Source organism: Tupaia chinensis, unplaced genomic scaffold, assembly GCF_000334495.1.
Source record: "Tupaia chinensis unplaced genomic scaffold, TupChi_1.0 Scaffold000139_1, whole genome shotgun sequence".
Taxonomy (NCBI): Eukaryota; Metazoa; Chordata; class Mammalia; order Scandentia; family Tupaiidae; genus Tupaia; species Tupaia belangeri.
Genome location: NW_006159609.1, coordinates 452,025 through 472,710, shown reverse-complemented (window position 1 = coordinate 472,710; position 20,686 = coordinate 452,025). Strand labels below are relative to the sequence as shown.

The following is a 20,686-nucleotide window of genomic DNA, read 5'->3' as shown; positions in this document are numbered from 1 at the left end:
TATTGGACTCCACAGCTGACCAGAATTAAAGTCCTGGACTTAGGGGACCAGCAGATGGCTTAATGGTTAAGTTATTGGGCTCCCACATGGTTGACTGCAGTGTGAGTCCCAGACCTGGTGGCTTCGAACTCATACCAGGCACATGTGCATGTGTGCCCAAAATTCTGAGAGGAAATTGGAAGAGAAGGGATTGTGGTGAGGCCATTTCCCCAGGGGTGATTTCTCTCTGTCTGTCTCTCTTTCTGTGTCTCTCTGGCTAGCAGAAGTGCTCTACAGCAAAAAATCTCACTCTTAGGAAAAAAAAAAAATCCTGGACCTGGTGACTTGAATATCATGTTGGGTGTTTGTCCATTCATGCCCAAAATCCTGAGGAGAGATTGGAGGAGAAGGGATCAGCATGGCCAGCCCCTAAGTAGTGGTTTCTCACTTTCCCTCTTTGTGTCTCCGGTAAGCACATATGCCCTATGGCAAAAACTTAAAAAAAAAAAAAAAGTTTTTCTTTTCCTTTTTTCTTTCTTGCTAGTTGGGAAAATATCAAAAGTCTGTAATGAAATCATCAATGAAACCAGAAATATTTTAATCAGAGACAATGATAAGATAAAAAAAAGATGACAGATGCCTCTTAGTACTGTCATAGCTCATGGCTATTTTTGTGGAATTTCCAGGTCACTGTTAGCCTTGTACAATACATTCCTTCAGAATCAGAGGGTCTCAGAAGATAATTTAAGTGCAGTTAAGAGAGATGTTTAGAATAGTAATATTAGCTCAATAAATACAAATTCATTGTTTACTCCATGTTATCAGTTGGGCTAATCATCAATTTAAAGTATCTTATTTTCAAATGAAAAAGACATTTAATAGAGGCCCCACCTGTTGGCACATTAGCAAACTGAATGGAGGTGCTGGAAGCCACATGGAGCATTGCGGGATTAGATCCCTGGCTCAGACTGAGAATATGCTGTGCATGTGCATGTGTGCCCAGAATCCTGACTAGCTGCAGGGCTGGGGAAAGGGAATCTTGGCTGACAAACCCTGTTGATATGGCTTCTCTCTTTGTCCTTCCACATGTGTTCACACACACACTCTTTGTCATGAATAAACTTAATTGACAGAGAGAAAGGTTAGAACTTTACATTCTCTCATTCATTCACTGTGTGTGTATGCATGTGTGTATGGGTGGTATTTTAGATGGGGTCTTGCTGTGACGATCATCTCGCCTCAGCCTCTCAAGTAGCTGCTACCACAGGCATGCACCACTGTGGCTGACTTTTCAGAGTGGGCTGGGCATTGACCCAGGCTACTCGTGTGGCCTCAGCCTGCCCAGTGACAGTGTTACCATTTTTTATTGTTAAGTCAATTAATCAATCTCCCTATTAATTTCTCACCTTTATATATTTTTAAAAAACTTCAGTAGCAGTAGAATAGTAACAGTTAATCTTCTTGAACAGTGAAGAGGAACTAAACTATTTGTTTGCTATTAGCCTCTCTAATAATCCTATGAACTAGTTACTATTATTACCTACATTTTATGCAACAGGAAGCTGAAGCACAGAGAAGGAAATTAATTTGCTTGAAGTCATACAATGAGTCATTGATGGAGTGTGGATTTGAGCATGGATATGACTGACTGTAAACCCTTTTGATTTAAACCACTATGCTTTCAGAAGATAATAAAGACACATTGTTGCAGACAGGTTTGGCACATAGCCAGACTTTTCAGCTGCTATTTTTTCAACACTGCATCTTTCAATCAACTCACTTAGATTGCCTTGATGATCATGTATGTAGCAAACTTGACAATGAAAATCTAGAAACTGCTAGAGACCTGGAAATTCTATTGTTAAGCAAAGCCATCACTTCCTTTTAAAGATGATCACCATTATGTTGTTCAGATGGGAAAAAAAAATTTAACATACACAAGAGTGCAAAGTTATCTGTTGATGATGCATGTGGTAATATCTTTGACTTGATTGACATGCACTGTACACATGGTGGGGAAAACCATGTTGCATGCTGGGGAAAACCATGTTGCATGCTGTAAAGATATAAAAGGATATAAATGGAAACAATTAAAAGAAGAAGAGGATGGCTCCTATGATCTAGGCTTTCATGGAAAGGTGAATGTGAAATTGTGATGTACTTGCCACTAAATAGCTTTGTTATGTTGGAAAACATATTTTCAGACACCTACACATTTTTTGTGTGACATAAAATACACCATTCCTTACTTTTTTTTCTTTCTGCCTGAACAGTCCTCTCCCTATTACCTGATTACCATTTCATTTTCATAAGCATTGACCATCTCTTCCTTCCAGAAGGTACCCCAATAAATTTCCAGGACCTGGTTAAATTTCTCTTATCTATATTCCTAGGGTAATCAACGTTTACTCCCATTCTAGCATTTTCTTTCCTTCCTTACTCCATTTCTTTATTCCTCCTCTCTCTTTTATCCTTTCAGTAGACAAACATTAAGTCAATTTCTGTAATATGCTAGACATACTTAGCATATAGCAATTGCCTCTTTATTTGTATGTGTCTCCATCTATGCTCCAGCATACCTGAGGATAGAAAGCATGATTCAATCTCCACTGCCCAGTACCTAGCATCACGTTTGGCAGCTAGTTGAAGCTCAATTAAGTATTTGCTAATGAATGATTCCATCTCTGAAGCCACCGTGGCTTCTGGCATGCAATTCAAGTATTGTATGTGTCACATCTATACCCTGAACACAGGTACCGAAGCAGGTCTGCTTCTACTATGGACAAGTGGTTTCATATGAATGGAAGTTCAGGCACCTTCCATATATATTTTTTTATTTTACTTTTTCTTTTTTTTTTTTTTTAAGAATTTTTGCTATAAGGTACATGTGCTCGCCAGAGAGACAGAGACACAGATAATGCGAAATCATCCCCCAAGTGGTGGACACACCACAATCCCTTCCTCCTCTCTCTTTTATCCTTTCAGTAGACAAACATTAAGTCAATTTCTGTAATATGCTAGACATACTTAGCATATAGCAATTGCCTCTTTATTTGTATGTGTCTCCATCTATGCTCCAGCATACCTGAGGATAGAAAGCATGATTCAATCTCCACTGCCCAGTACCTAGCATCACGTTTGGCAGCTAGTTGAAGCTCAATTAAGTATTTGCTAATGAATGATTCCATCTCTGAAGCCACCGTGGCTTCTGGCATGCAATTCAAGTATTGTATGTGTCACATCTATACCCTGAACACAGGTACCGAAGCAGGTCTGCTTCTACTATGGACAAGTGGTTTCATATGAATGGAAGTTCAGGCACCTTCCATATATATTTTTTTATTTTACTTTTTCTTTTTTTTTTTTTTTAAGAATTTTTGCTATAAGGTACATGTGCTCGCCAGAGAGACAGAGACACAGATAATGCGAAATCATCCCCCAAGTGGTGGACACACCACAATCCCTTCTCCATTCTCCTCTGGGGAATGTGGGCACTCATGGACATGTGCGCAGCATGTTTTCAGCCAAAGGTTTGGGCTCGAACCACAGTTGACTACATCAGAGGCAGTGATGTAAACCAGTCCATCATCTGCTGACCCCAGGCATCTTCCATTTATATCTGTATCGACAGAACTTAGCACAGTGTTGAAAATAGTAGAGAGACTTGATTAAATATTTGCTGAATGAATGAGAAAAGGAATGAATGAATGATAGGGTGACCAGATACAAAGCATATAGTTCTCTTCAGATTATTACCTCGCCTAGATGCCAACAAGCTAGACAGCACCCTTCTGAAAACCTGTTCCATTTTAAATATTAAAAGGAACTATTTAGTACACCTTTAATAATAAAAGTAAACATATTTTACCTGAACTATATAAAAGAGTTCTCCCAAAGAATCAGAAACATATCTACTGCTTTTGTAATATTGAGCAATTTATAGAATCTGCATGATTCTTCGTTAATTCAACTGTGAGATAATATCTACCTCATAGGATTAAAAATGTAATGCTTGAATTAAGATACAGCAGTTTTAATTATTTGTGATGAAAAGCAATCTTCCCCATGCTTTTAAAAATATGCACATTTATTAAAAGGTAAAAATAAAAACAAAAGTCCTGAAAAAGTAGGACAAGCTGAGGAACATAATGAAATAAACATTTGTGAGAGGAGAGTGGCTCCAATACCCGGTTATAAATCCGGGGCCAGTGGCTACACCCTCTTGGAGTACATCCTCTCCTCCCTCCCGGATTCCCACCAACTCTCTTTTGTTAAGTCTGTTCTCTTTTTTATTCCCTTAAGTGAAGATACAAAGGTTCCAACCTCTGAAGCAATTAGGTAACTCAGGGAACCAAAGGAACTTCCTAGAGAATGTTCCTATTGACATTAAAATGTTGATACACACTGCCTTCCTTCCATTTTTCAGCTTGGGTCTTAAAATAAATAAGATACATTTCATTATGAGTGAAAAGCAGGAAATCATTTGGACCCCTTGTCATAAAGCTTCCCACTGAATAACGTCCTGAAAGTACATTATTTTTCCTTTTATTTGGGTTTACTGGAAGGTTGCCAGAGCCTGGCAAACCCACCTGGAAGTGTTTCTGTGGCTTCCGACTGGACAGTTAAAGATCTGTAGGGCGCTTGATACTTACAGTCTGTCTTAAACATTTTTTCATAGAAAACAAAGTCTTTTTCTAGGACAACTTTGCAGGTATGTGGCAGAGAATGTGTGTAGTGAAAAATCTGTCTTGGCAGAGACATTTAGAGAATACTCCACATACCTAGTCCAAATTGTTACTTTTCACTACTTTTCCTCCTTCCTCTTTCAAATCAGACCACACTGTAGTTATTCCCTCATTCTCAGAGAATCAATTACCTAGTTCTATTGATTCTAATTCTTAGTCAAATCTCTCGGTTGCTTTTTATTCCCACTACATTATTCTACTCGTCAAACCACCAAGAGATTCACATTGATTTTTGCAAAATTTTCTTACTGTAGGTTTCTCATATCCTCTTTTCATAATATCCAATTTAGCCTTTTATTTTTAAATCTTATTCTTTAGTATTAAATATTTAAATAGCCCAAATAGTATAAAATATTTTAATCATAAAATTTTTTTAGCATTTTCAGGGAAGCAGAGAGCAAATTCTGAAAAATCCACATTTTTAATATTTCATTGTATTTCCTTCAAATTACATACAGGCACACACATACTACAGGACAAACTGCAATCTCTAACTCCTACCTGACTGCCTCTCTCTTCCTTCTCCAGGTGGTAGCACAATTTTGAAATCAGTATCCTTTGATTTCATGCTTTTAAACAATTCTTGACGTTTACATTGTGGCTATGTAAATAAAATTTATAAAGTGGCTACCATGATTTGGGTAATGGTTTATCTTTCAAGGGTTTCTGTGCTGAATTTTGGTGCCCATTGTAAAGTCAGTGGGAGGTGGTGAGACCTTTAAGAGGAACACCCTTCTCCCATGTGGATATGCACTTTGCCAGACAACACTGATGTGGCAATCAGTGGGCTGAGAGAGGAAGACCCATCCTCAGTATCAGTGGGTACCATCCAATCAGCTGGGAGAGTGGGAGGGACAAGCAGTCTCCTTCTTCTTTCTCTTTCTACACGTGTTTGATGACCTGCCTGCTTTCTCTGCCATGTTGTGACTTAGCACCAGAGTCTAGTAAGATTCCGGGTCATGCACTTGGACTTTCTAGCACCAGAATCATGAGCCAAAGAAACCTGTATTGTTTCTAAATCACTCAATCTCAGGTATTTCTGTTTGGAGAAAGTAATGGATGAATACAGTGGTTTACCATGATTGCATTTTTTCCTTACTTAATTTCTGGCTATCCTGGCTGATAATTGCCTTGTTCAAAACTATTCTCTGCATGGGACAGCAGGTGTCATGGCGATTAAGGTGCTGGACTCCCATATAGTCAACCACAGTTCAAGTCTTGGACCAAGTGGCTTGAGGGTCACACTAGGCACATGTGCTTGAACACCCAAAATCCCTAAAGAAAGGATTGCAGTATGGCCATCCCCCTGGGAGATGATTTCTCACTTTCCTTCTCACTGCTGCTCTCTGGTGAGCACACATGCCTAATGGCAAAAACCTTAGGAAAAAAACAAACTGGTCTGTATTTTAGATATATTATCCAGTGGCAAGATAAAACTGGACTTAGAGACATATATGCCCAGCAGGAAAATAAATGGGAAGTTACCGTGATCATCACATGTAAGATGATGAGAACCTAGTCAGAGAAGAATTGTACCAACTATGAGGTAGGTAGGGAGTTAAGAATATTTAGTGTGATCAGTACATGGCATAATGCTTACATGGTTGGACTCCCATGTAGTCCACATGGTTCAAGTCCCAGACCTAGCAGCATAAAACTCGTACTGGGCATATGTAGTTGCATGTCAAAAATCCCAAGAGGAGAATGGAGGAGAAGGAACTGTCATGTGGCCATCACCCCTGGGGGTGATTTCTCACTTTTTGTCTTTGTCTCTCGGGAGAGCATATACATCCTATAGCAAAAATCTCTTACTCTTTTTTTTTTTTTTGAGAGGTTTTTGCTATAGGGTGCGTGTGCTCACCAGGAAGACAGAGAGAGACAGGAAGACGGAAAGCCCCCAGGGGTGATGGCCACACCACAATCCCTTCTCCTCCATTCTCTTCTCAGGATCTTGGGCACGCACATACACATGCCTGGTGTGAGTTTAAGCCACCGAGTCTGGGACTCGAACCTCGGTCAACTATGTAGTCCAGCGACATAGCCATTACGCTAACTGTTGGTCTCCAAAAATCTCTCTTAAAAATAAAAAAAGAATATTTTGCAATTTAAGGCTGAATGGGGTACATGCCTCTCGGTGAGGCTGACCCACATGGAGAGGTCCTAGGTTTCTTTCTAGAGACCTCCCTGAATATGCCCAGTGTGAGTGTGCTCACGACCTAGGGGTGGCTGAGGTTGGGAGTGGATCACAGCATGAGGACCCTGTTCAGGACTATTTGTCTCTCTTTCTGTCCATGTTTCCATTTCTCTCTCTTTCATGAGAAAAATGAATAAACTTTTACAAATATTTAGTAATTCAAATTAATCAGGCTTGAGAAGTGACTGGATATGGGTGGCCAAGAACAGAAAAGAGTCTAATATGACATTTATTTTTGGTTGGGACAACAAAGAGAATGATAAGTATTATTAACTGAAAAAGGAGATGTAAGGGTCGAGAAGCAAGTTTATAATTAATAATACCCAAAATGGTGAAATGATGAGTTTTAGACATGCTGGATTTAATATGGACTAATCAAGGGCAGATAGTCATCAAGTAGAATCCTGAGTCTGAAACTGAGGAAAGAGTTTGGGCTGAATGGTTCTGCCATGAGTCAAAGACATGTAGGGATGACATCACACAGAGACTCTATAGACGGAGAACCATGAGGAACTAAAAATAGAACCCTGGTCAGAACCAGTCTGAACCAGCTTCAACCAGTTAGAACCTGTTTGAATCAGTCAGAACCAGTATGAACCAATCATACTGGTTCAAACCAGTCAGAACTGCAGTGAACCAAACAGAGCGGGCTTAAACCAGTTCTGACTGGTTTAATCAGGTTCTGACTTTTTGATGCTGGTTCTGACTGGTTCAAATCCATTCTGACTGGTTCAAACTGGTTCTGATAGGTTCAAGCCAGTTCTGATGGGTTCAAACCGGTTCTGACTAGTTCAGTCTGGTTTAAAATGGTTCAGATTGATTCAAATCATTTCTGACTGGTTCAGACTGGTTTAAGCCTGTTAAAACTGGTTTTGATCTGGTTCAGACTGGTTCAAACAGGTTCTGACAGGTTCAAACCGGTTCTGACTGGGTCAGACTGGTCTAGACTGGTTTCATCAGTTCACCAGTTCAAACTGGTTCAAACTAGTTGTGAATGGTTCAGATTGTTTTCAACCAATTCTGACTGGTTTATTTAAATCTATGTGTTTTCCCATTTCTTCTATGCTTGTTCTCTTGGGTAATGGTAATTTTACATAAAATTTCAAATACTGATTTTTTTTTCCCCAATGAAAATCAGATCATAACTATTTTATAGATTATTACACAGTTTCCATAAAGATGATATTTTTTTGGAGATGTTTTTGCTATAGGGCATGTGTGCTCACTAGAGAGAGACAGAGAGACAGAAAACAAGGTATCACCCCCTCCACCGGGGGAATGGTACGTTACAATCCCTTCTCCTTCATTTTTCTCTTGGGATCTTGGGCACACACACACATGCGCCCAGCATGAGTTAAAGCCACCGGGTCCAGGACTTGAACCACAGTCCACTACGTGGGAGTCTAGCAACATAGCCACTACACCAATTGCTGGTCCCCCATAAAGATGATTTTTAAAAAATGTTTTGTTTCTTCCATGAGAGAGAAAGAAAGCAAGCAAGAGTGGCATCAACAACAGTATCTTCACGCTGTGACCCACTCCCAGCATCAGCTAGCCCAGATCTCTTGCCCTACTGTGGACAGGAAGTGTTCCAGACACAAACTTGAGAACTTCTCATGTGGGTTCTGCATCACAGAGCAGAAATGCCTGTCTCATCATGATTTTTAGTTATTTCTATTGATCATTTAGATCTCATGTAATTTTTACTTTTTCAGAGTTCTTATATAACCACAAATTTAAATTATGTCTTCTCTAATATTTTCATTTTATTACTCCTGTTCTTTTTCTTCATATTACTTAAAATAGTTTCTGTGTGTGTGTGTGTGTGTGTGTGTATTTAATGTTTCTCTCCTTACAAGATGATAAAATATATAAAGACTGTGCTTTGGGGACCAAATGACAAAGGAACCATGTATGTTTTTTATTGTAATGTCTTCAGCACCCATTATTATAATGAATGATAATAATACCATATTATTCTGTGGAATGAATGAAAGAACAGACTTCATTTTCAGCAGTACAGTCTTACAAAACACAGGGTTTAAAAATCAGTATATTTATTCACAAACATACTTAGCCATGTAACACAGTTGAATATGCAAAATAATTTTGTAATTTAATACTAATACAAGTTGAAAAACAGGTTAAAAAAAATAAGAGTATGAAGAAAAGATCACTGTTACTGCTCCTCAATTTTCTCTCAAGAAAATCAATCATAACACTTTTCTTTTTAGAGTTTTTCATCTGTGTATGTATGAACACACACACTGCTGTTCACACTGTTTATTTGTATTTAACAAAATTTATTGAAGGCTTTATGTTCGATGCTGAGTCAACTCTGAGGATACCAGAATGAGTAAGAGAAAGCTCACTGTGATGTCTAATGGTGAAAATAGGACTCACATGCTATCACCAACATTTGGATGTTTTATTAAATCAGATTTTTCTTCCAAGGAAAAGAAAGTCTTCTGTGTAAATATTAATCCCGAATAACAAAAGATTCTAATGTTATCTGGTCTCAAAATGCTCAGGATTGAAAGATTTTTATAATTACATCTTCAAAATAAGTCAAATAGATCAACTAGGTCATCAAGAATCACATTAGGGATGGCGTTTAACACTGATGACCTTAGGATCTTTTAGCCTCTAGGAGTTTTGTGCTAAATCTGTCTTAATTCTAAAAGCAGTCATGACCTGACACACTACACAGTGTCCCTCTGCCGGTCATGTTCTTCTCCTTTCCTTGCAAACTCTGCCTCATGGGGCCCCTCCTTGTGCTCCTATGTCCACAAATAAATTGTTATCATATTTTTATTTCCGTAAAATCACCCCCTCTTGCAGGGGGATGGCCACACCTCAATCCCTAGGGACTTTGATCACATGTGTACACACACACACACACACACACACACACACACACACACACACACACACACACACACACACACCTGGAGTGATTTTCAAGCTGCTAAGTCCGGGACTTGAACAGCAATTGGCCATGTGGGATCCAACTGCCTAAACCTCCACTCCACCTGCGGGCTCTTTTCCCTTTACTTTTAGATACCCTGGTTGCGGTCTTTGTTGGGACTACTCTCCAAGTACATAGTCATCCCTAAGCATGCTGAGGATTTTGTTATCATATTTGTCAAATAATCATTATCCTATTTTTACTTGATTGCCTCATTCATTAAGCTGTGAGCATCTTTGGATAAAAGTACAGTTTTTATTCCTGTATGTCTATTTCAGGGGTAGATAGATAGGCACATGGTGTGCATTTAATACATGTTTACTGAAGAAAAGTTGGGAGAATAAAAGGCATCCTGTTTTGCTTTTGTATTGTAAAAATTACAAAATAGTGATGAAAAATAGGAAAACAGTGAAATACTCCTTTTGGAGCCAAATGCCAAAAATCAAAATGAAATAAAAACAGAAGATAAAATTTTTAAAAAGTAGAGACAAATTGTTCCCTGTGCCAACAATCCTCCCAAAACTCCTTAGTTGGAGGCTCCAAGTTTCAATTAAGGAAAAATACTAAGAGAAGCAAAGACTTTTAGATGAACAGTTCTGTGCTATTTTGCTGTTAGATATAGCATGACATATTTTGGTCTCTTCCTACCTTATACCCTCTGCCCCAAATGACACAGTTAACCCATGTCCTGCTTAGGACCTTCTGGGAGTGTTTGGAGGGTGGGCTAAGGATGTCTAGTAGATGGCTTAGGAACTCTGATCTAATTTGGGAGTGAGGACAGATGATAGACAGATATCTCCATGAGAGCCAAAGATTTTCATGATTAGCTCAGGCTTCAGGAAGGCTTCTGTTCCCAAGGGAATTCTTTGTCCAAAACAAGGTAAGTGCTTGGAGATGTAACCCCTTCCTCCCATGTTTCTGTAAATTTTCTCTGGAAAATGCATATGCCAACATGATGATATGTGTACCTGTAAGATCCTCAGTGGGCCAGGACCCTAGCTGGCACGCCTTGCAGGTGTACTCATCAAAGACGTACTCATTCTCTTTACAAGGTGTACAGGTCCAACAACAGCTGACTTCTCCCTTCCGGATCACCTGAGGTGAGCATTAGAATGGTGATGAACCATTTTGCATAGATAAAAATCCAGCCATCTCTTATTCAAGTGCATGCTTTGCAAAGCAGAAAAGGCTTCTGCATATATTATTTCAAATGTTACAGACAGACAGTACAAGTATTCCTATTATTATAATTAAAGTAACCGAAGCTAAAATTGTAACTATGGATCCATCATCAGAGGTGGTTGGTGGAGGGGTCCAGAATGAAATGAAATGCAAATCTTCAGATAATTAGCTTTGGATATCTGAATGGAATCAAGTACCTGTGTCTGTGCATATATACACGCATACATCTATGTGTTCCAAGCTGAATTTTTCCCAGGATCTGTGCCTGTCCCTTCCTCAATCTGCTCTTTGGATTTACCTTGGCATCCCTCCTCTAATTCAGGAAGTGTGAGCAAAAAACACTGTGTATTTCCCAAAGTACAAACTATCCACATTGATTAAAAATATAATTAAGAATTTGTATTAGAGAGACCAAGGCATGTTTTGTAGGTATTTCTGGGGATAATCTCTTGATCTCTCTCTACTAAAAACCTGGTTTAATAATTCAGCTATTCTTTCCTAATGTAGTAGCTCTGCTTTGCTTGGGATAAAGGTAGTTAAGGTCACTGAAACTATCACATGCCTTTTCATCTATTTGATTTTTTTAAGGGAAGAGAATGAAAATAATTTAGTACTTGAAAAAGTTCCAGATGTTATTCTTTAGAAGTGTATGTGCCTCACTCCTCCCCCAACTTCTGGCCATGAATAGACTATTTAGAAGAGAGACAATATTCATCAAACTTTTTAAAAAACTTGCTAGAGGTTACATGCACTTACGAAAGGGGAGAGAGAGAGAGAAGAAATGTGAAAAAGCACTCCCCTCATGGAGAATGGTCAAGCCACAGTCCTTTCTTGCCCATTTCTCCCTCCTTTTGGGATGTGAAGCCTGTAGACACATACTCCCAGCATATTTTCTCAAACTATCATGTCTAGGACTGGAACTGTGCGATGGGCCATGTGGGATCCAGCCACTTTAATGACCTTTGATAATACCATATAGATAGCTATAGCTAAATGCAGTAGTAAACAGTCACCCTGTTTTTACATTGTGTGCTCTTTCCTGTGTGCTCTTTCCTGACTCTAAAATTAAAAAAAAAAAAAAAAATGAGGCAAAGTTGCTACTTAGACCTACTGAATCCAGCTAAACTATTCTCCACAAGCATATTGACCGGCTATTTAGTGCATTTTGTTAATCCCATTAAAAACATCAGAAGACCATTGTAGAAGGTCTTTGGTTTCATTTTATTCATTTTTTATAGTTAACTTACATATTTTGGTAAATGAAGAATCGAATGACATGGCAATTAAGGTGGCTGGATCCCACATGGTTGATTGCATAAAGTCCTGGACCTCAAAGGTTGAAAAGCATGCCAAGCGTATGTGCATGCATGCCCAACATCTCCAAAGGAGAAATGGAGAAGAGGTTGCAGTGTGACCATGTCCCGTATGTGTGGGGGTCCTTTCTCACTATTCTGTTTCTGGTAAGCGCATACACTGGCTAGCACCTAAGAGGAAAGAAAGAGCAGACAGAAAACGAGAAATCACCCCCCCATCCGGGGGGACAGCGACCTTTCTCTAGTCTCCTCTAGGAGGAGAATACATGTGCCTGGGCTGAGTTGAAGCCACTGGATCAGGACTCAAACCACATGAATTCTTCATGTTGTTTTGGACATGAGAATGACATACATATCATTGGCATGTACAATTCATGTCATTTTAGACATGCGATTGGCACACAACTTACATGTGATTGACGTGTCATGTAGTTTTTGTCACTATTGACATGTGACTGACATGTGACATGTCTCATTGGCATGTAATATTCATATGTCTATGACGTGTTATTGGCATGTGCCCATGACAGTTTTGAAATGAGTGACGTGATTGACTTTTGTTTGACATGTAGTTTTCAGGTCACTTTCGACATACATGTGACTCGCATGCCATTTTCAACATGTATGTCATTGACATGTAGTTTTCATGTCAGCCTTGACATGTGTCTTTTTGGCATGTAGTTTTCATGCCACTTTTGACATGTGATCTACATATGTGCTGTTGACAAGTAGTTTTTACATCAATTTGACATCCATGTCAGTTTCATGTACTTTTCATGTCAGTTTCGACATGCGATTGACATGCAATTGACATGTGTGTAGTTGGCAGGTAGTTTCCATGTTTTTTGGACATGAGTGTCATTGGCATGTAGTTTTCATGTCATTTCTGACATGTGATTAATATACGTGTCATTAGCATGTAGTTTCACAGTTTTTGACATGCATTTGACATGTGATCGACATACATGTCATTGACATGTTTTCATGTCGTTTTGACATGCGATTGATGTGTCGTTGACATGTAGTTTTTCATGTCGTTTTGGAGATGTGATTGACATGTGTGTAATTGACATGTATTTTTCATGTCAGCTTTGACATCATTTTTCATGTCATCTTCATGTCAGTTTTGACATGTGTACCATTGGCATGTAGTTTTCCTGTCACTTTTGACATGTGCTTGACATGTGTCACTAGCATGTAGTTTTCATGTCATTTTGGCATGCGTGTCATTTTCATGTTTTAACATGTGATGGACATGTGATTGACGTGTCATTGGCATGTTGTTTTGACATGTGACTGTCATGTGATTGACATGCAGTATTCATGTCACCTTTGACATGTGACTGACACATGTAACACAACCATGTAGGTTTCATGTCTTTTTTTACATGCGATTGACATGTAACTGGCCTGCGTGTCATTGACATGCATTTTTCATGTCGTTTTGGACATGTGATTGGCGTGCGATTAACACGTGTGTCATTGGCACGCAGTTTTCATGTCATTTTGACATGTGTGTCATTTTTATGTACTTTTTCATGTCAGTTTTAACATGTGATAGACATGCGATTGACATGTGTGTCATTGCTATGTCGTTTCCATGTTACTTTTGGCATGCGATCGACATACACGTCGGCATGTAGTATTTACGTCAGTTTTGACATGTGACATTTTCATGTAATCTTCATGTCAGTTTTGGCATGCGTGTAACTGGCATGTGGTTTTCATGTCACTCTTCACATGTGAGTGATATATGTGTCGTTGATATGTAGTTTTCATGTAGTTTTGGACATGCGATCGACATTTGTGTCGTTGACATGTAGTTTTCCTGTCAGTTTTGACACACGTGTCATTTTCATGTATTCTTCATATCAGTTTTGACGTGTGATCGACATACGTGACCCTAGCATGTACTTTTCATGTGTTTTGACATGTGAGTCATTTTCATGTGCTTTTCCAGTATGCTTTTACACACGATTGACATGTAATTGACATGTGATTTACTTGTGTCACTAGTGTAGTTTTCATGTCATTTTGACATGTGATTGACATATGAGTAACACGTGTCAACGACATGTAGTTTTCATGTCATTTTTGATATGCGTGTCATTTTCATGTGCTTTTCACGTCTGTCTTGACATGATAGTCATGTGATTGACATGTGTGTCATTGGCATGTAGTTTTCATGTAATTTGGACATGCCATTGACACACATGTCATTGACATGTAGTTTTCATGTCAGTTTTGACATGTGTTTAATTTTCATGTACTTTTCATGTCATTTTGACATGTGATTGACATGCGGTCTACATGTGTGCCATTGGCATGTAGTTTTTATGTCATTTTGACATGCATGTGTTTTCATGGCATTTTGACGTGTCTTTGGCATGTAGTTTTCATGTCACCTTTGACATGTGATTTACACACCTCCTTAGCATGCACTTTATGTGTTTATGACATGTGATTGACATGCATGTTGCCATGTGGTTTTTCCTGTCAGTTTTGACATGCATGTCATTTTCATGTAACCTTTGTCAGTTTTTATGTGTCTTTGACATGTAGTTTTCATGTTACCTTGACATTTGATTGGCACACATGACACTAGCATGTAGTTTTCATGTATGTGACATGCAATTGACATGAAAATAACATGTCAATGGCATGTGATTTTCATGTCAGCTTTGACATGTGTCATTTTCATTTACTTTTCATGCCAGTTTTGACGTGATCAACATTAGAGTGACACGTGTCATTGGCATGTAGTTTTCATGTCATTTTTGGCATGTGTGTAATTTTTATGTAGTTTTCATGTCAGATTGGACATGTGCTTGACATGTGTCACTGGTTTTTAGTCAGTTCTGACATGTGTGTCATTACCATGCAGTTCTCATGTTTTTGACATGGCATTTACATGCAATTTTCATGCATGTCAGAGGATAAGGAGCTATTTTTTCAGCCTTGGGACTATCAGATGGCACAATAGGTTGAATCCATATCCAAAATCCTGAGAAGAGAATGGAAGAGAAAAGATTATGGCATGGATATCCCCTCTGGGGATGATTTCTCACTTTCTGTCTTTCTCTGGTGAGTCCATGTGCCCTACAGCAAAAACCTCTAAATGGAAAAAAAAAAAAAAGGCTATTCTTAGGCAGTCCTACCTATGATAGCAGGTGTCCTCAAAGTCATTGCCTTTGTAGTAGTAATATTTATTTTATATGATTTTCCAAGGATTAAATACCTAAGTGTTTTTTAAAATATAGAACATGCTAAAAGTCTTTATTAATAATTTTCATATAAATACTATATAGAAAAATGGAAAATATTTTAGGATGTCAACCACCCCCTGGTAAAACTATCACATAATTATTAATTTTACCAAAGGATTACTTTTTCCAGACCTCAGCAAGGACTGAGAAATAAAAGCAGCTGAATTTTTGGTTGTATAACTATGTTGACTTTCTGTGGTTTAGTTTTCACTGCTTTGTAAACTTCAGTTTTTACCAAAATAAGTTCATGCACTTTTTTCAGAATCACACTGCTACAATCTGCTTCTAAATTGATACTAAGAACCTAGTGTCTTCTGATAGTTCAGAACAGATTTGCTTTTTCATTTCATCTTTGCATGTGTTCATGTGGGTGGGGATAGGAGGGAAGAGAGAGAGAGAAAGCCCCCCTCCCCCATGAAGCATGGTCACACTGCAGTCCCTTTTCCTACATTTCTGCTTCCTGTTGGGATTCTGAGCATACACACATGTGAACCTGTCATGCTTCTCAAGCTGCCAGGTCCAGGACTCAAAGTGCCATGTGGGATCTAGCTGCCTTTACCACCATACCATCAGCTGGCCCTGTTTTACTTTTTTTGCATGTCATAGTCTGTCTTACATTCATTTTCAATAGAAGAGGTAATGACAGTTCTCTTTCACAGCAAATCTCATTAATTTCCATTGTTTTTGAACATCTTGAGAGTAGTGATGCTTTTTTATGAATAATATGTAGGGCCAGCTTTGTACCCTGATGGTTAAGACAGACAGATCACACATAACTAATTGCAGTTCAAATCCCAGACCCGGTGGCTTGAGAAATGCACTGGGTGTGTGTGCATGCTCAACATTCTGTCAGTTTTGACATGCAATTGATACACAGCTGGCATGTGTGTCATTAGCATGTACTTTCATATCAAATTTGACATGCGACTGACATGTGTGTCGTTGGTATGTAGTTTTCATGTCATATTTGACATGTGATTGACATGTGTCATTGGCATGCTGTTCCCAGGTCAGATTCAACAGTCTTTCATTGTATAAATTATTCCCAGTAGAACGGAGTTAAAAAAGTATACATAAGGAAATTTTTTCTACCAGTTATTTAGCATTTTGAAATTACGAACTCAAAGCATACTGCTCAGAAGTGTCAAAACCAAAGGAACATTCAAGTGGTAATCTATACTGTGCAACGTTTCTACAGGCAGAAACAGAAAGGATGAACAATTAGTATTCTGGGTGGGCCTATAAAAGATTTAACATGAAGTATTTAGCTGCAAGATGACTAAGATGCAGAATTCTTTTGTCACTTTATATCAAGGGTTACCAAGCTTTTTCTTCACAGGACCAAATACTAAATATTTAGGCTTTGGGCCATAAAATCTCTACTGTGACTCAACTGTTCATCTCTTCCATTGTAGCATGAAAATAACTATAGACAATATGTCAACAATGAGTGTGACTGTATTTCAATAAAATCTTATTTACAAAAACAGACAGCAGGTCCAGTTTAGCATACTGGTCATAGTTCACTGTAACAAAAAACACAGGATTTTCAGAAATTTCATAAACTACCAAATCATTTAGCAGATAATAAGTTTATTTTTAAGTTTGTTTATCTCACCTTTCTTATGTTTTGTACTTTCCAAATTATCAGAACTTTAAGGACCTTCCAGTTATCACTAACATATATTTCAGTCTCAATGTCCATCACATATGAACACCTCTAACGTGTTCTAAACAGAATGAAGTTGAGGCTGATTGATAAAACCAGAGCAGGACCAGCTAGTGGTGTGGTGGTTAAGGTGACTGGCTCCCACATGGCCAACTGTGCACCTGGAGTCCTGGACCTGGTGGCTTGAAAAATACCCCAGCTACATTTGTGTCTGTGTTCCAAATCCCAGGAGGAGTATAGAGAAGAGACTGCAGAGTGGTCCAATCAGACCAACTACTAAGACTTATTACCTCCTCACCAGGAATTAATGGAAAAAAGTAAAATCCACAATTTTGGACCTTGGAAACAAACAACTTTCTCTTGAAAAAGAGCCAATGACAATTTGCAGTGTTGAATATACAACAGAAATGAAGAAACACAGATGCCATTTTACCTTTATCTGGCCTTTCTCACATGGTTCACTGCACACAGATCTGATAATATTGTTTTTCTTGGACCATACTTCATCGTCATCCATTTTTAATTCTCCGTTGTCCCAACTTCCAACATTGATGTAATCAAAATAATCTTTTCCCATTTCCTTGAAATTCATTATTTCATACCTTAGGAACAATAATAAAATCATTATTCAGCTGATAATACAAATATTCAGGTATGAAAAAGCAATAAATTTCATTCTTCAAAATGTTTCTGCTGTCGTATAAGTAACACTGGAATTTTCCATGACAGTTCACTTAGAATAACAAAAAACCTGTCTGTTTCACTTTCTCTTGAGACTTTTTTTTTTTTTCTTTCAAGCTTATACCTGAAATAGAATATAATCCCATGTGAAAAGGTGACGGACCTCAGAAGAATGAAAGACAGTTTTGAAATAGCTTTGAGAAGTTTAAACAAGTACTACTGTTAGGCTTCTAAAAAAAGGAAGTTTTTTGTCTGTTCAAGTGAAACGGTAAAATTTTCCTCTGCTAATTGAGAAATTTGGTAATTTTTCACCTTATTTTCAGTTTCAGGGGATATGGTGGTGTTTTTGATAAGGCCCGTTTTACCTCTCTCATTTTAACCTTCATCAATGGCTTCTCTGTACAGTGGTACAAAGGCAATTTCAGGAGTGATGCTTAAGAGTCTGAAAATAGCTTGTAAAGCACCTCATGGACTGTAGAAATATTGGAAGAGAGTAATGCCTGTGGGTTCTCAGCCTTTATTGGATATTACTCTCATTTGACTATGAGAATAGAAGTGTAAAGATGGATGGACTATGTGCTTGTCTGTTTGCCAGAGAGTGTGTACACTCGCCAGAGACAGAGAAAGCAACCCTAGTGGGGCATGGTCATGCCACAACCTTCTCCATTTCACCACCCTGGGTCATAATTTTGAGTGCATGCATACACACACACACACACACACTCCTGACATGCTTTTCAAGCCACTAGGACCAGGATTTGAACTGCTCATTCAGCCATATGGGATCTGGTAGCCTTATCCACTATGCTCTGGGGCTAGCCCCAGATGATGTGCTTCTTTAAAGGCATTTCCTTATATAGAAAAACATTGCTAGAGAAGCCTTATCTAAAGTAATGTTTCCATCTGAAGACACTGGATGACTAGTACCACAATTATGTCAGTCCGAAAGTATGTCTTTGGAACGCAGTACCTGTATGTAGAACCTGCACCTCAGTCCTCCAGGACTTCTGCTCCAGGAAGACAGGCTCTTAGAAATGCCACTTCCAACCTTCCATGCTCACATGTTAGCATGTGGAAATTGATGTGGATAAAGACTTCTGCCTGGTGGGTTCAGATGACCAGATCACAATATTCAAATGAATGCTCTGTCCAGAAGGGATTGTGGCATGGCCCTAGGGGGTAATTTCTCACTTTCCTTTCATTGTCTCACTCTGTCTCTCTCTGGCAAGGGCATATGCCCTACGGCAAAACCCCTTTTAAAAACAAACAAGCAAACAAACAAACCTGACATCCACTCATTTATACCTACATTGTGAAATAATGTGATTCTGTTTCACTCCTGATCTCAGTTTTTACTCTAATATCTTTTTCAGAATGGTACCTCCTTCTTACATTTGTTGGCTGTTCAGTGCTTTACAGATTATCCTGCAGTGTCTGATTTTCAGTCAGCAACAGTTTTAGGTTGGAAAGTTGTACTTGGAAATCAAAAGACAATTTATGGATACTTTCCTTTTCACTCTTCCAGTTACCTTGTGGCTAAGTATGTAATCAGTTGAAGCATTACAACCCAGAGCATTTAAGTAAAAAAGAACTCATTGGCTACATCAAATATATGGGTTTCTAAGTCTTCAAACAGTGACTTCCTATGAGCAAAGAACCTTTGAACATTCTAGGCTGGGAGAAAGAAAGAAAGGTTGTTGGGAAGCTTCTTTCTTTGCTACTGGTGAGTTGAAGAGATATGAGGGTTTCATCGGTCACTCAGAAATGAGCCCCATTTCTACCAGTTTAACCATGACAAACTGTAGTCCACACTGTTCATTTTGCAGATTATGGAACTGAAGCTCAGTGAGGTTCTTGCAGAACATAGAAGCATCAAGTCAGGCTCTAATTACTAAGCCTTTAGACTTCAAGTCTGCTGATTGCTCTCCTTTGCACTGCTCCAAATCTACTTGGTAAAGCTAAGAGATTTTCCATGGCTTAAATACTGTAAAAATTTGAAACACTTTACATGTTAAGGTTTCTTTATATGCATGCTTCTTATACCTTATGGACTCAAAACAGTAAAAAGTGATCCACTTGTGGAAAATAAACCTAACACCTCTATAGAAGAGAACATGTTATATTTGACAGGGTTTTTGACAAGAAAAAGTTAAACCTTAGTTTTGGTTCAATCCAATCAACCTGTTATAACTACATTAGAGACAATGAATTCTGGCTTTGGAATTAACCTTTAGATTTCTAGTAGATGTTTCTTACCTACAAGACAAACACAAAGTGATAATGGCTATATATGTGAATAAAAATATAACCTTACTTTAAAAATCTTTGGAGGTAGTATATTAAAATATGAAATGGATAAAAAGAATTATCCACAAAAGAAGATTCCTTTATCTTTTGAATTGGTATTAGTTCTTTTTATTTTTAGAGACAGATTACAGGTTTTATTCTCCATCAAAAGTGAGAGAAAGGGGGCAGCAGGTGGTTTGGTGGTTAAGGCACTGGACAAGACTAACTGTGGTTCAAGTCCCAGACCTGGAGACTTGTTTTCTCACTTTTCCTATCTCTCTCTCTCTCTGTCTCTGGTGAGTGCATGTGCCCTATAACAAAATGAAAAATAAAATAATACATAAAACCTCTCTTCTTCCCTCTTCATCTTGTTTCCCCCTCCTCCTCCTTCTTCCCTTTTCTT

At 38.4% G+C, this 20,686-nt stretch overlaps 1 protein-coding gene across 2 annotated transcripts in view; it reads right to left on the bottom strand.

Annotated features, from left to right (window-relative positions):
• Positions 1-20,686, bottom strand: part of GRM5 (glutamate metabotropic receptor 5) — a 538,746-nt gene that overhangs the window by 105,647 nt on the left and 412,413 nt on the right. For both annotated transcript variants that reach the window (XM_006144909.2, XM_006144908.2), the window contains exons 6-7: positions 17,750-17,918; positions 10,855-10,981 (exon numbers count right to left, since the gene is read on the bottom strand). In XM_006144909.2, the coding sequence (XP_006144971.1) occupies positions 10,855-10,981; positions 17,750-17,918 (296 nt within the window). The remainder of the gene's footprint in view (positions 1-10,854; positions 10,982-17,749; positions 17,919-20,686) is intronic.